Source organism: Phyllobates terribilis, unplaced genomic scaffold (assembly GCF_046119375.1).
Source record: "Phyllobates terribilis strain yellow unplaced genomic scaffold, ASM4611937v1 Scaffold_1__5_contigs__length_1240528914, whole genome shotgun sequence".
Lineage (NCBI taxonomy): Eukaryota > Metazoa > Chordata > Amphibia > Anura > Dendrobatidae > Phyllobates > Phyllobates terribilis.
This window is the reverse complement of record NW_027362761.1, coordinates 1011422894-1011439947: the sequence shown is the minus strand read 5'-3', so window position 1 is coordinate 1011439947 and position 17054 is coordinate 1011422894. Positions and strand designations below refer to the sequence as shown.

The 17054-nt window shown below is 41.1% G+C and overlaps 1 protein-coding gene across 6 annotated transcripts in view; it reads left to right on the top strand.

The window, feature by feature from the left end:
* The window catches only part of CLCN3 (chloride voltage-gated channel 3), a 167469-nt gene that overhangs the window by 119704 nt on the left and 30711 nt on the right, over window positions 1-17054 (top strand). For all 6 annotated transcript variants that reach the window (XM_073644053.1, XM_073644029.1, XM_073644037.1 and 3 more), the window contains 4 exons: window positions 1622-1721; window positions 2801-2988; window positions 3624-3746; window positions 8583-8789. In XM_073644053.1, the coding sequence (XP_073500154.1) occupies window positions 1622-1721; window positions 2801-2988; window positions 3624-3746; window positions 8583-8789 (618 nt within the window). The remainder of the gene's footprint in view (window positions 1-1621; window positions 1722-2800; window positions 2989-3623; window positions 3747-8582; window positions 8790-17054) is intronic.

Genomic DNA, 17054 nt, shown 5'->3' with positions numbered 1-17054 from the left:
TGTGTCATTTGAAAACGACTTATTGTTTAGATCAGGTTTTGTATTTACAATTATTTTTTTGAAAATGGCAATTTTTTTTTTAGACCATTATTATTATGATTATTAATTTATTTTTTTTTTTTACTGTTGCTATTTTCACACTGGCCACCGGGGCTTTTTTAGACTCTGGACAGGAAGTATTTCTGAAAGCGTTTTTAGGAGACTCATTATGATGGGCAGGAATACAATGGCAGGTGACACCTCTATACACAGCTGATGACACAGGATCCACCAACCACAATAGGTGGAACCTGGAACCTGTCTTGTCCGCAGTGACTCGCTTGTGCACAAGATCCCTGCAGTACTATGACTACATAGTACAAGTGCGCTTCTGTAAAAAGTGAAGTGCGCATGCGCGGGATTTGGCTGCTGCAACTGCATGTCACAGGGCACTGTAACGGTCAGGGGAGGGGGGAAACATTATAATTCACACAGCAGGCGGGGATTTCTTCAGGGCCCCGGGCCCACAAGCATCAGAAGCGTGTATGAATAAAAAGACATTTTACAGCAACAAGACCTCTAATATGAGGCATGCGGATAGGTATAGATTTACATTTCTATCACCTGTATGCCCATATTAGAGATCAGATAAGTCCCAGAGGGTGACAGATTCCCTTTAACCACTGCGGTCCTTTTCCAGGTTTCCCTGCACAATTACATAGGCTGCGTTCTAAACGTTGAGGTCATTTGGCGGCTATAGACCACATCAGCCCTGTGCTACTGCCGACTTTGTTTTCCGTGCAGAATCGCTTAATCTTGCAGGGAAACTGCTCTGTGATCTGAAAAGCCACGTGACTATTATGATGGGCCGTGCGGTCTTGCAGTTGAAACTGCTGTTTCTCAACAAAATTTAGCGATTGTCCAGAGAAAAGTTAGAAAGGCTGCAGCAGCAGCAGCACAGGGCTGTTGCGGTTAAAAAGCTGCAGCTGACAGCATAGTAAGAATAATGGATCCTAACTACACAGTCGTTGCTGAGCATTGCTGCTTCACATTTTTGTCCTGGTTGGACAGTGTTTTCTTCAGCCATGTTTTGATGCATAGGGACAATACACATGAATTCTATCTCCGTTAATCTGAAAACTCACGTTATAGGATTTTTTAGTTTGTTGCCTTTTTCAGACAAAGAGCAAAAGTATTTAGAAGGTAATTATCATTTCACACATTGTTTTTCAAATTTCATAGGTGCTGTGGATTGGTGGTGGTCCAGGTCCCAAGTCCCCACTAATCATTCTAAAAACCGCTCTATGCACTGCATGCAGGCTACTTCAGAGTGGTGGTAGAGCGATCGGTGAAGGTCTCTGGTCCCAGACCCCCACCAATCGGCAGTATTTTGCAGTACCTATGATAAATGAAGGAAATGTTTATCTTTTTTTTTTTTTTTTTTTTTTTTTTTTTTTTAAAGTGATTTTTTTATTGCCCATGATAGCTTCTTTTTCTCTGGCCAGGGCCATTTTTCTGGTAGCGCCCTGGCACCTTATTATCAAAATAATGTTCACTTACTCATGTAGGTCGCCGATGTGAAAAAGAAATGTCTGCTGTAGAAATTGATATATGCTCCATAAAGTGTTGTTTTGTCCACTAGATTAACAGTAAGAAGAAGGAATCTGCATGGGAATTATCAAAAAGTCTCTACGATGCTTGGTCAGGATGGCTGGTGGTTACACTAACTGGTTTAGCCTCAGGTAATGTTGCTGCACTTTGGGAATACAGGTTTATAGACCTGGGTGTATGCAGAGATGTGTGTGTCACCTGAAAGAGCAAATCCATCTAGTAATGAAGGCGGCTGGGCTTCCATGTACTTCGCATCCAGATCAGTTTCTTGTGCCTCAACTGATGTCAAAATATTGTCAGTGTATGACCTCACTTCACTGGTTTCTACTGCTGAAATACAGAGCCGGGCCGCAAACTGCAACCAGCAGCGGCTTAATATGAACGAACCCATAGAAAACTGTTGTCAATTCCCACAACAGTTCCCATCCAGCATTTTTGTAGCATGCTGGAGGCGAAAAAAATCTCAGATGACCGGATACGAAGATTGTATTTCCAGTGCAAGTCTTATGTGTTTTTATAAACAGGGAAAATAGAGTGGATTGTTATCATGTCTCCATTGAAATGGTAATGATTTAAATACTTGCACTTTAAAGAAGTCATCCTCTTTTTTTATTTTATTAAGAGGCTTTGCCCATCAATCACCGTGGCCCCTCTGTGCGACTGCTGGGGTCCCAGACCAGTCCCGACTGCTGGGGTCCCAGACCAGTCCCCTCACTTTTTTTCGCGTGGGGACAGCACATGACTACTGCCACCAAGCTTTGGCCATAACTATAACCAATCTGGGCAGAGGTTAGCTGCGGCTGTCACTTGCTAGATTAATAAATGAGATATCTAAATTAATATATGTCTTTTTCGTTGTTTTTTTTTATTAAACGTCTCCACATTGGGCCATTTTGAATATAAAGAAGGCCTGGACAATCCTTTAAATTCTGTATCTGTATTTATAAGATGTGTGACAGTGGAGTGAAGGCAGAAATAGTGCTTCATTATCTATGTAGTGACTTCAGCATCTATACTCCACATATACTCGCCTCTGCTACTAACGTAATAACACTTATTTATTGATCATTATTAGAAGTAATCATTAAACTTTAAATTTTTATAGTTTCTGTTAGTTATGGTGTCCTGTATTATTCTTACATTTTCCCTAGTCATTTCTATGTCAATATAGTGTTAAATCTGGTATTAACACATCTGATTTGTGCCACAGGGGCCCTGGCAGGCTTGATAGATATTGCCGCAGACTGGATGGCAGATTTGAAGGAAGGAATTTGCATGACTGCATTTTGGTTTAACCATGAACAGTGCTGTTGGGGATCAGATGAAGCCACGTTTGAAGAACGAGACAAGTGTCCTCAGTGGAATACATGGGCCGACCTTATAATAGGCCAGGCAGAAGTAAGCTGGGGGGTTTTTTTTTGTGCAAGTCCCTATGTTGGGTCCTATTCACACATCTGATTTTTACATATGTGCTCTATCTATTTTTTTCATTCACAGATAGAACACGTACCTGTTAAAGTCGAGTCCATTTCTTTTTGTTTTATTTTTTTATTAATTGCAGACCAATGCAATTGCAATTTTTAATTTTATAGTCTGAATTTCAAACAGACAGCACATAGTTGGCATCCATCCATGTTGCGTCCCTGTGCTGTCGTTTTCAAATGCAGATGTTTAATTTTACCTAATAGAAAGATAAAATCTGATATAAAGTGTCCTTTACCAGAATTACATACCGTATCACACATTGCGGGGGGGGGGGGGGGTGTTTGATCGACCGGGACGCACACATTGCGGTGGGTCATCGACCGGGTCGCACACATTGCGGTGGGTCATCGACCGGGTCGCACACATTGCGGTGGGTCATCGACCGGGTCGCACACATTGCGATGGGTCATCGACTGGGTCGCACACATTGCGGTGGGTCATCGACCAGGTTGCACACATTGCGATGGGTCATCGACCGGGTCACACAGACTTCCACATTATTATTTCAGCTGTTGAACGCTTGTAATGTTGTTGCTTTCACTTTGCAGGGTCCGGGCTCATACATAATGAACTACATAATGTACATCTTCTGGGCTCTGAGTTTTGCCTTCTTAGCGGTCAGTCTTGTAAAAGTCTTTGCTCCATATGCTTGTGGCTCAGGGATTCCAGAGGTGCGTATGATCGGGTCCTCATCTTCCATGTGTCTGTACAGTGTGTTCTTGTCCGTGCCTTATTCCTTTAAATCTGTAGAGCGGTGATTACCATTCACCCAATAAGATGGGAATGCCTCCTGGCCCAGATCTGTCCTGTAGGAAGTCCTTCCTAGTAGAAAAATTGCTCAAGTCTAGAAATTCTGTTTCTACATTTTGCAGTGAGGTCACATATACACAGAATTATACACATGCAGTCTTCACCATCCTCTTAAACGCCTTTGCGACATATGGCACATTGTTATATCGTATGTGGGCTTGCAAGCTGAAGCCGCATATTTTTCGGCAGATGATGGCTGTAATAATTGGCCATCATTTGCTTGTAACAGCCGCAGGTGGAGCGGAGCTCTGCTCACGGCTGTTAACCTATCAAATGCCGCTGTCAATCTGTGACAGCGACATTTACAACATGCCGGCAGAGGCTGTGGTGTTCTATGCAACCATTGGCGAGCTTGTGATGTGATTGCTTTGCTAATGGGCTGCTTTGACAGCCAGGGGTCTGCTGAAGACCCCTGTGCTTGTCATGATGGTACTCCTGTGAGCCAGCCCGTGGCTGGCGTTCATAGGAAACCATGATTTTCACTCTACATAGCAATACTATGGTATTGCTGTGTGTAGTGTAAGTGATAGGATGATCGCAGGTTCATGTCCTTTAAAAAAAGCCTCACAGATATAGTGAAAAGTAAAAAAAAAAATTTAAAGTAGAAAAAAAATCCAAATATTTTTTTGTTTTGAAAAAATACACATATATGGTATCGCTGGGTTCATAAAAGTCCAATCAAACAAAATATAAAAGAAATGAATTTGATTCGTAAAACGACATGACGAGAAAAAAAATCAAACCATTGCATTTTGGGGTTTGTTTGTTTTTTTGCCCACTGCAACAACGCAAAAAATGTAATAAGCGGCAATCAAAACATCATTTCTTACCCAAAATGATATCAACAAAAAATCGACTCGGTGCAAAAAACAAGCCCTCACACAGCTCCATATCCCCAAAATTGAAAACTTTACAGATGACGGAAAATGACATCACAAGCAAATTTTTATTATGTTTATTTATTTAAAAATTTCAGAATTTTTTTTCACCACTTAAAGGGAATCTGTCAGTAGGATCATCCCTCCTATGCCGTCTATATGAGCATGCAGGTCATAGGAAGCGGAATAAAATGGTACTGTGATATCTGCGATCTGATGTCTTAGGCTATGTGCCCACGATGCAGAAATGCTGCATATTTTTTCCGCTTCTCCCTGGCAGGAAAAACACATACTTATTTTACATGCGTTTTTCCCGCCAGGTAGAAGCGTTTGTCAAGCGTTTTTGCATGCATTTCAGCATGCGGGTTATCAAGCTCTTTTCCAAGCGATTTGAGCATCAGTCGGAAAGTGCTTGACAACTTGGTCACACTATATAAATCCATGCAACCGGCATGGATTTATATAGTGTGACCAAGTAATAGTTAAAAAAAAAAAAAAAAGAATAAGAATGGTAAAAAATAAAGATTATACTAACCTTCCAATGGCCCCCGGTCTCCTTCTCCGCTCCGTCCGGTCTCCCCGGTGTCTCGCGGTGGTGTGAAGGACCTGCGGTGACATCATTGAGTCATGTGACAGGTCACGCGACCGCCGACGTCAGCGGTCACGTGACCTGTCACATGACTCAATGACGTCATGTCGGGTCCTCACACCACCGCGAGCCGCCCTACACACCGCACGCATCACTATGGAGACCGGGGGACATTGGAAGGTAAGTATAATCTTTATTTTTTATTTTAAATTCTTTTTTTTTTTTTTTACAGTTTCTATGGTACCCACGTCTGGATGAAAGTCTCCTCTTCTCCAGGCCTGGGTACCATCTGCACATTGAATCACTTCATATCCGCGTGTGCACATGTAGTGATGCGGATATGAAGCGTTTCAATGCAAGTCAATGGCAGCAATTATGCTGCGTGTCCGCAAAATTAATTGACATGCTGCTTATTTTTCCTCAATGATGATCCGCAGCGGTAATTTACGCAGCATGTGTATAGCACATGCGGATTATCATGCCCACTATGCCTTTTTCAAGCATTTTTGCCGTGGAATTTCCGCAGTGAAAACGCTTAAACGCTTGGTAATGCGTTCCCCATGGTCCCCAATGATAATCCGCATGTACTGTGCACATGCTGCGGAAATTTCCGCTGCGGATTATCATTGTGGAAAAATCCGCAGCATGTCCATTAAGTTTGTTGACACGCAGCGTAATCGCCGCCATTGACTTGCATTGAATCGCTTAATATCCGCATGACTACATGTGCACATATTAAGCGATTCAATGTGCGGATGGTTCCTGGGTCTGGAGAAGAGGAGACTCTCATCCAGACCCGGGTACCATAGAACCTATAAAAAAAAGAATTTAAAATAAAAAATATACATTATACTCACCTTCTGATGGCCCCCGGTCTCCTGTACGATGTGTCCTGGCTCCCCGGCGGCTCACGATGGTGTAAAAGGACCTTCCATGACGTCATTTAGTCATGTGACAGGTCATGCGACCGTACAGGAGACCGGGGGCCATCGGAAGGTGAGTATAATGTTTTATTTTTTACCATTTTTATTCTTTTCTTTAACTATTAACTTGGTCACACTATATAAATCCATGCCAGTTGCATGGATTTATATAGTGTGACCAAGTTGTCAAGCAGTTTTCCAAGTGATGAGTACCCAGGTTGGAGGAGAGTCTCCTCTTCTCCAGACCCGGGTACCATACGCGCATTGAACCGCATAACATCCGCATTTATACACGGTTCAATGCAATTCAGTGGGTGAATTTTGCTGCGAAATTGCGCCCAAATTGGTAGTGCTGCGTTTTTTTCCGCAATGATAATCTGCAGTGGAAATTTATGCAGCATGTGCACAGCACATGCGGATTATCATTGGGATACATCCCAGATCTATTAACAAGCGATTTTAATGTGTTTTCCCATAGTCCAGAACATTTATATATAAGAAAAATATGGATTTCTCTGGAATAAGACATCGGATCACAGATGTCTAGTAAATGCTGTCGATAAAAATAAAAAAAAAATGCTGTAAATAGAAAAGCAAAAAAATCAATTGCGGAATTGTGCTTTTTCTTTTGCTATTTCATCACACTTAAAAAAAATAAATAAATAAATAAAAAAGACTAAGTCCTCACGTGGCTATGTCAACGGAAAAATAAAAGTTATGGGTCTTGGAATAAGGGGAGGAATAGTCACTTGATCCTTAAGGGGTTAAATGGATAATTAGGGGTGGACTATTGATCTAAATCATTATACTACGTAATAGAAAGCTAATATAAAGCATGTAACGCAGGGACTATATACTATATACCCCGCTAGTGTGTGTGCAGCTGTATTCTCTATCATAGTCGTGTCAGTGATATAACAGTAGGTATTATGAGACTATGAACTCTGATCCCATTTGCCACATGAACAGTATAGTCATAGTTGGGCATATAGCCATATTTGTAATATCTGCAGATAGTAATTAACATTAATATTGTTTGTTACCTGTTTGTTTATTGGTTGTTAACCCTTCAGGACCAAGCAATTTTTAGTTTTTGCACTTTAGCTTTTTCCTTCCCTTTTTCCAAGGGCCATAACTTTTATTTTTCCATCAACCGAGCCGTGAGAAAGCTTGCTTTATGAAGGACCAGTTATAATTTGAATTACATCAATCATTTTACCACATAATGTCCTGAGAACCGGTAAAAAAAACCCAAGTGGTAAATGTTGGGAAAAAAGTCCAATTCCACTTTTCATTGTATGGTAGAAATGACCCGGCAAACTTGATTTTTTTCAGATCAGTACTAATACAACGATACCAAACTTGTATTTTTTATTTTTTTTTATTATAGCAGTGGTTAAAAAAATAAATAACTTTTTTTTGCCATTTTCAGAGACTAGTGACGTTTTTAAGTTTCTGTCGCTGGAGTTGTCTGGGTGCTTGTATTTTTGCATGGGGAGCTGTTTATTGATACCAATTTATAGTACCTGCAATGTTTTGATTTTCTTTTTTCTTTTAGTCCCCTTGGGGACTTCAACTTGCGATCTCTTGTTCTGTATACAACAGTATTGCAGTACAGTGTAAATGATGATCTCTTATGAAGCTCAGCCCATGGCTGGGCTTCACTGGTGTATTAGGACAGAAGCTATGAGGCTTTCAGCAGCACTCTCGCTCCATTTATATACCACTTTCAGTGACAGCTGCTCCTAAATGGTTAAAAGCTGATGCTGACTGTATAACACATCTGGCATCTGTTGCAAGTGGAGCAGGCACCGCGCACGTGAACCCTGGTGCACATGCACTTAAATCCATATGTGCCTTGTGGTTAAAGGGATTGTCTGGTCTTTTGCTAAAAGTTTGTAGTCACTCTGTTACTGCAGACTACTGAATCCTCAAAGCGCATTCACACCACGCTGTCAAGATTCTCCTGTGTCTGCAGTGAAACCGGGCAGTCACATGACCGCAAGTATACAATTTCCATACTTACAGGCACAAATTAATTGAGCGAGGCCACACACGTCTAGCCTGAATGTGGCTGGAAGTATGCAGATCACATGTTTGCAGTCCCGTAACCGCCCGGTCGCGCTGCAGACTTTGGAGAATCCTGACAGCGTGCGCTATGTGGATTCTAAAGTCTTCGGTCACAGAGAGTGACTGCAGCCTTTAATCAGTAGAGTGGACAACCCCTTTAATAAAGGCACCAAATTCATCTTTTGATTCGTAATTTCATTACTTCATATTTTAAGCTTCGCATTATTTTTGTTACAGATTAAAACAATATTAAGTGGCTTCATCATCAGAGGATATTTGGGAAAATGGACTTTGCTGATCAAAACTGTCACACTGGTACTTGCCGTGGCCTCAGGTTTAAGCTTAGGGAAGGAAGGACCCTTGGTGCATGTAGCTTGTTGCTGTGGAAATATATTTTCCTACCTCTTTCCCAAATACAGCACAAATGAAGCAAAAAAACGGGAGGTGAGTGATATACTGTATACTATGGCGATGGGTAGGATATATTCTCCAAAGGGTGCCACGAAAATCCCTGTTGTAGCTCTCTGATTGTATTGTTGACATATTGAAGGAAATTTATATTTTTATTTTTTCTAAGTAAATATATTTCTAAAGGTGCTATTGACATGAAATTCTCACCAGATGTCGGTAACAACCCATCCAATCCACACAGGCAAAGAATCAAACCATAGATGTCCATAAATTAAGTTGTGAAATAATGAGAGAAGACACCGGGAAAAAGTATTGAACACCTGAAGAAAGAGAGGTGCAAAAGGCAAGGAAAGTCATGACACCAGCTGAAATCTACCAGTATTTAGAAACCAATCCTGCCACTTAGTGAAAAACATCAGCTGGTTCACCCGATGGCCTATAAAAGGTGTCTCATTAGAAAGATGCCACACAAGAAACCTCTCATGATGGGCAAAATCAATGAGCTGTCTCAAGACATTTGCAACCTTATTGTTGCAAAACATACTAATGGCATTGGTTAAAGAAGAATTTCTAAACTAATGAAGGTTCCAGTGACCACTGTTGGGGCTGTAATTTGGTAGTGGAAAGAACATCATTTCACCATAAACCGGCCACGACCAGGTGCTCTCTGCAAGATTTCAGACAGAGGAGTGAAAAGAATTATCAGAAGAGTTGTCCAAGACCCAAGGACCATGAGTGGAGAGATACAGAAAGACCTGGAATCCGCAGGTACAGTTCTTTCAAAGAAAATTATAAGTAATGCACTCAACCTCTATGGCCTGTGTTCATGCTCACTACACAAGGCTCCATTGCTGAACAAAAAGTATGTTCAAGCGCTTTTAAAATTTGCTCAACAACATTTAGAATGAAAAGATGACTAACAGAAATCAGTCGTATATATGGATTAGCTCTAAGCATGTTTATATACATAGTATTAGTGGCTGTCAATTCTAGGACTAACTGAAAGACAAATCATCTTACACAACAATGGGGGAGACGACTAGGTCGCCTAAATAATGATAGGGACGTCCATAGTATACAAAAATAAAATAAACTTTATTATTTTAAAATATTGACAGGTTAATGTGGGATAAAACCATCAACAGTAATTGCTATGTGGAAAGAAACACACAGGAAAACTAAGTGAACATGTATATGGCTGTCATATATTCTGTTTTTTGCACATATACATTAAATGGAGGAAATCACAATCACGGGTATAATATAGTAGGTAATCAATGTACATGTGTATACACACAATAATGTCTAATGCCAAATAAGTCCTATAAAATGCAAGTATGTTACCTATATAAAAATATGTACCCGGAAGAACCCTAACCTGTGAGCTCAACCCCGATGTGCTTTTCGGCATGGACCTTTGTCAAGGGGCAATGAGTGAGTACCAGAAGCATGTATTTAAAGGGAGTGTGGCAAATCGTCATGTGGCAAACCGCGGGCTAATCAAATTAGTGCCCGCCCCGGAAATGACGTCTAATGAAACTAACTAAGAATGCCGGATGTGTACTGGAAATGACGCACGCGCTGTCATGGTAACCGGTACGCTCGGCGGCGTCGGCATCAGGACTGAATGGCGGGAGATCACATGACCGCCCGTCAGACAGTATTAAAGATGCCGAAAACCAGCAGAGGTGCCAGGACCATGGCGTGCATGCGTACTGGCCAAAACCGACATCCAAATGCTACAGCTGAAGGGAAGATAATAGGAGGCCGGTATGTATACAAAACAGTTCATTACAATATTATATAAACATTATCAACCTAAAAATAGGTGTAAGGATCAATACCAGCTTTCAATCAATATATAAAATAACTAAATTAACTCAAAACATCGGCACAGACAAGGGGGGAAAAAGGGGGTAAGGATCTACATGGGGTTTATACTATGACAATTAATAATATAAGTAATATAAGTAGACGGTGCAGAGGCCGGAGAAGAAGAAGTCACAGAAAATGGCCAAGAGATGTACTAGGAGAACATATAAATTACATATTCTATATTCAGATCTCCCAATAGTATGAAAAAATGCAGAAAATAATCAATTACGTCACATGGTGTCAAATTAGAAATGTAAACCACACACATCATTATGACTCCCTACATCAGAAAAAACTGAGCGTTCACAAAAAATAGAGGCACACAAGAATGCGTGGGTACATACATATGATACATCTATGCATAAATATACATGACACAGTATTGGGCTGCATCATGATTTCTTGTTACGATGAATTGCCATTTCACACAGGGGTATATAGTCTTGCTGTATGTCAAGAATGGGATGGATCACGTCGTTGCAGCAAAGAGGAAATCATAGAGAGCAAAAGCTGTATGCCGATGATCACAAAAATGGCGCAAAGCTTACATTTTCATTCAGCCCTGCTGGATGAACAGTGTTCAAAGTCCATATCCACCTGGACTCCAATTGGGCCAGGCGTTGGTTATCACCCGTGATCTGGCTTCAGCATTGTCAGTCACAGAGCCCATAATACCTACTTTTTATTTGCTCCCTAAACTCCACAAAAATTCAGAGACACACCCAGGGCGTCCCATTATATCTGGAAGGGGAAATTATTTGGAGCACGTTAATAAATGGATTGATTCGAAGCTACAGCCCATAGTTGAGAATCTTCCCTCATTTTTGAAAGATACAGTGGATCTATTATGGAGGGTTGATGGGGTCTATTTAGAGCCTGACGTATTGATGGTAACAGGCGACGTATAGTCCCTGTATACAAACATAAGGCATTATGATGGCCTTAGATCAACCACATTTTTTCTGGACAGCTCTAATTTACCCATCAACATTTGCCAACTGATGATTGAGTTACTGGAATTTACATTAACACATAATTTTTTGGTTTTTAGGCTGTGTGCCCACGTAGCGTTTTTCAAGCGTTTTTGATGCGGAATTTCCGCAGCAGAAACGCTTGTAAAACGCTTGGTAACCCGCACCCCATGGTCCCCAATGTGATTCCGCAAGTTCTATGCACATGCTGCGGATTTTTCCGCAGCGTTTATGCTGCGTTCAAAAATCCGCAGCATGTCATTTAATTTTGCGTTTCCGCAAGCAGAATTGCCTTTGTCCAATGCATAAAAAACGCAAGGCAATTCCGCATGTGGAAAACGCGTGATAAACGCGCGAAAAATGCGCGATAAACGCGTGCGGAATTCCGCATGCGTTTTTCCGGGAGAGGACTTTCAGAAATGAAGCAGAAATTTTCTGCTTCATAAATGCAACGTGGGCACATAGCCTTAAGGGGTCCTTTTTCCTGCAGCTCCCGGGAACAGCTATGGGTGCCGCTTTCGCTCCCTCATACGCTAATCTGTTCCTGGGGCTGTGGGAGAGGGACCTCCTGTCGGATCAGCAGTCGTCGATGGACCGCATCCTTTCCTGGACGCGGTACATCGACAACATATTGCTGATCTGCAACCGAGAGAATCACCGAACGTGGGGTCCAATAATGAGCATGACATTTTTGAATCCAAAAAAACCTTTATTACAAAAATGGTTACAATGGCACAACAAGCACAAGAATGCCCACATTCAAAATGGTAAATCAAGAACTAGTACATCAAATACCAAATATGCATAAAAACAATATCTATACAGCGGATGAGAAAAATAGAGGCGAGGACCGCCAACCCATATGTAATATAATGACCTATCATTACAACATCATAGCGAAAGATATGAAAAAATTATTATGTGTAGATGAAAAGAGGCGCCAATTAAGATGCACACTATCTAGTGCAATGTGCCCACCAGTTATGCAAAAAATATAATATAACAATAACATATAATGTAAAGCATGTGCTGGTGTTAGAGGACATGCACACCGGACGAACACAGAAATAATGTTGCTGAATGTAAAAGCACCTAATGAGGGGCCACCACAAATGTAAAGGGGAGTAGTTGTAAAGGTCTCATAATGGGAGAAAAAGGAAGTAAAGCGGCATAATATACCTGATAGGCAGTCCAGGAACTGAATGTGGAGCATATTGCTGATCTGGGAGGGTTTTATCCAACAGTTAGAAACTGTTATGTCTGGCTTGAATGGCAGTGACCTAAATATCCACATTACGTATCAATATGATCCTAATAAGGTGGTTTTTCTTGATGTTACACTCAGGAGGGATGGTGAGAATGCTATACAGACACATATATATATATATATATATATATATATATATATATATATATATATATATATATATATATATATATATATATATATATATATATATATATATATATATATAGGAAGCCCACATCTACTAATATGCTCTTGCATGCATCATCTTCGCATCCGAGACATATGGTAAAATCTGTTCTCGTGGGACAGTTCCTACGTCTCTGCAGGATCTGTTCCACGGAACAAGACTTTGAAAATCAGTCCCAAGACCTAAAAAATAGGTTCTACGATAGAGGGTATAGTCATAGGATGATCAAGAGAGCATATCACAGGGCTAAATATTCATCCCCTCAGAATCTTCTCTACGGTTCTCAAGCCACCAAGGATGGTGACCTGGTGAGATTTATAACTAAATTTCACTCACAAGCCCCTGCAATGAGGGAAACCCTTTGTAAAGCATGGCCAATCTTGAAGGCAGACCCAATAGTCTCAAAATTTATACCAGAGAGACCTGCCATTGTGTTTCGACTGTCTAAGAACCTTCGTGGTCGGCTTGTTAGAAGCCATTTTGTGGGTGAATCTGCAGTGACATTTTTGATGGTGCTGTAAGGAAATGTGGATGCGTTCCGTGTGGACGCTGCATGCCTTGTCCTAATGTGGAACGCTGTAATGATTTCTCTGATTCTAGCGGTTCCACCAATTATAAGATAAAAAAATATATCACGTGGCTATCGAAAAATGTTGTGTAGTACGCCACATGCCCGTGTGGGTTAATGTATGTTGGACTCACGACACGTCAGCTCAAAGTACGTGTAAGAGAACACGTCTTGGGCATAATTGCAGCAGTGGATCACACGGACTCATCCACATTGAAAACGATCCCACGTCATTTTAAATTACACCATCAGAGCGACGGTAACCTTCTAAGGGTGAGGGGAATCGATTTGATTGAGGTGGGAATTCGTGGTGGACAGATATCGCAGCGCCTGGCCCAATTGGAGTCCAGGTGGATATGGACTTTGAACACTGTTCATCCAGCAGGGCTGAATGAAAATCTAAGCTTTGCACCATTTTTGTGATCACCAGTTACATATGAGCCTAGACCCTTGCTTACATCTGATGCATGTATGTTTATTGCCATGTGTTGTTTTTATCCCTTTTTTAATTTGTTTTTATTCTTTGTAAGGTCTTCTGGTCCTGCGACATTCACCTTTTATACGTCGGCATACAGCTTTTGCTCTCTATGATTTCCTCTTTGCTGCAACGACGTGATCCATCCCATTCTTGACATACAGCAAGACTATATACCCCTGTGTGAAATGGCAATTCATCGTAACAAGAAATCATGATGCAGCCCAATACTGTGTCATGTATATTTATGCATAGATGTATCATATGTATGTACCCACGCATTCTTGTGTGCCTCTATTTTTTGTGAACGCTCAGTTTTTTCTGATGTAGGGAGTCATAATGATGTGTGTGGTTTACATTTCTAATTTGACACCATGTGACGTAATTGATTATTTTCTGCATTTTTTCATACTATTGGGAGATCTGAATATAGAATATGTAATTTATATGTTCTAGTACATCTCTTAGCCATTTTCTGTGACTACTTCTTCTCCGGCCTCTGCACCGTCTAGGGGGGTTTACTTATATTATTAATTGTCATAGTATAAACCCCATGTACTGTGCTGGCCAAAAGTATTTGCACCCCTGCAATTCTGTCAGATAATACTCAGTTTCTTCCTGAAAATGATTGCAATCACAAATTCTTTGGTATTATTATCTTCATTTAATTTGCTTGCAAGGAAAAAAACACAAAAGAGAATGAAGCAAAAATCAAATCATTGATCATTTCACACAAAACTCCAAAAAAGGGCCGGACAAAAGTATTGGCACCCTCAGCCTAATACTTGGTTGCACAACCTTTAGCCAAAATAACTGCGAACAACCGCTTCCGGTAACCATCAATGAGTTTCTTACAATGCTCTGCTGGAATTGTAGACCATTCTTCTTTGGCAAACTGCTCCAGGTCCCTGATATTTGAAGGGTGCCTTCTCCAAACTGCCATTTTGAGATCTCTCCACAGGTGTTCTATGGGATTCAGGTCTGGACTCATTGCTGGCCACCTTAGTAGTCTCCAGTGCTTTCTCTCAAACCATTTTATAGTGCTTTTGGAAGTGTGTTTTGGGTCACTGTCCTGCTGGAAGACCCATGACCTCTGAGGGAGACCCAGTTTTCTCACACTGAGCCCTACATTATGCTGCAAAATTTGTTGGTAGTCTTCAGACTTCATAATGCCATGCACACGGTCAAGCAGTCCAGTGCCAGAGGCAGCAAAGCAACCCCAAAACATCAGGGAACCTCCGCCATGTTTGACTGTAGGGACCGTGTTCTTTTCTTTGAATGCCTCTTTTTTTTTCCTGTACACTCTATGTTGATGCTTTTTCCCAAAAAGCTCTACTTTTGTCTCATCTGACCAGAGAACATTCTTCCAAAATGTTTTAGGCTTTCTCAGGTAAGTTTTGGCAAACTTCAGCCTGGCTTTTTTATGTCTCGGGGTAAGAAGTGGGGTCTTCCTGGGTATCCAACCATACAGTCCCTTTTCATTCAGACGCCGACGGATAGTACGGGTTGACACTGTTGTACCCTCGGACTGCAGGGCAGCTTGAACTTGTTTGGATGTTAGTCGAGGTTCTTTATCCACCATCCGCACAATCTTGCGTTAAAATCTCTCGTCAATTTTTCTTTTCCGTCCACATCTAGGGAGGTTAGCCACAGTGCCATGGGCTTTACACTTCTTGATGACACTGCACACAGAAGACACAGGAACATGCAGGTCTTTGGAGATGGACTTGTAGCCTTGAGATTGCTCATGCTTCCTCACAATTTGGTTTCTCAAGTCCTCAGACAATTCTTTGGTCTTCTTTCTTTTCTCCATGCTCAATGTGGTACACACAAGGACACAGGACAGAGGTTGAGTCAACTTTAATCCATGTTAACTGGCTGCAAGTGTGATTTAGTTATTGCCAACACCTGTTAGGAGCCACAGGTAAGTTACAGGTGCTGTTAATTACACGAATTAGAGAAGCATCACATGATTTTTCAAAGGATGCCAATACTTTTGTCCACCCCCTTTTTTAGGTTTGGTGTGGAATTATATCCAATTTGGCTTTAGGACAATTTTTTTTGTGTTTTTTTCATTGAAGACAAATTAAATGAAGAGAATAATACCAAAGAATTTGTGATTGCAATCATTTTCAGGAAGAAACTGAGTATTGTCTGACAGAATTACAGGGGTGCCAATACTTTTGGCCAGCACTGTAGATCCTTACCCCTTTTTTCCCCCCTGGTCTGTGCCGATGTTTTGAGTTAATTTAGTCATTTGATATATTGAATTGATATATTTAAGTATTGATCCTTACACCTATTTTTAGGTTGATAATGTTTATATAATATTGTAATGAACTGTTTTGTATACATACCGGCCTCCTATTATCTTCCCTTCAGCTGTAGCATTTGGATGTCGGTTTTGGCCAGTACGCATGCGTACCATGGTCCTGGCACCTCTGCTGGCTTTCGGCATCTTTAGTACTTTCTGACGGGCGGTCATGTGATCTCCCGCCATTCAGTCCTGATACCGACGCCGCTGAGCGTCCCAGTTACTATGACAGCGCGTGCGTCATTTCCAGTACACATCCGGCATTCTTAGTTAGTTTCATCGCATTACCATGACATAGACGTCATTTCCGGGGTGGGCACTAATTTGATTAGCCCGCGGTTTGCCACATGATGATTGGGCTCACTAGCTTTAAATACATGCTTCTGGTACTCACTCATTGCCCCTTGACAAAGGCCCACGCCGAAACGCGCATCGGGGTTGAGCTCACAGGTTAGGGTTCTTGCGGGTACATATTTTTATACAGGTAACATACTTGCATTTTATATGTCTTAGTTTGGCATTAGACATTATTGTGTGTATACACATGTACATTGATTACCTACTATATTATACCCGTGATTGTGATTTCCTCCATTTAATGTATATGTGCAAAAAAACAGAATATGACAGCCATATACATGTTCACTTAGTTTTCCTGT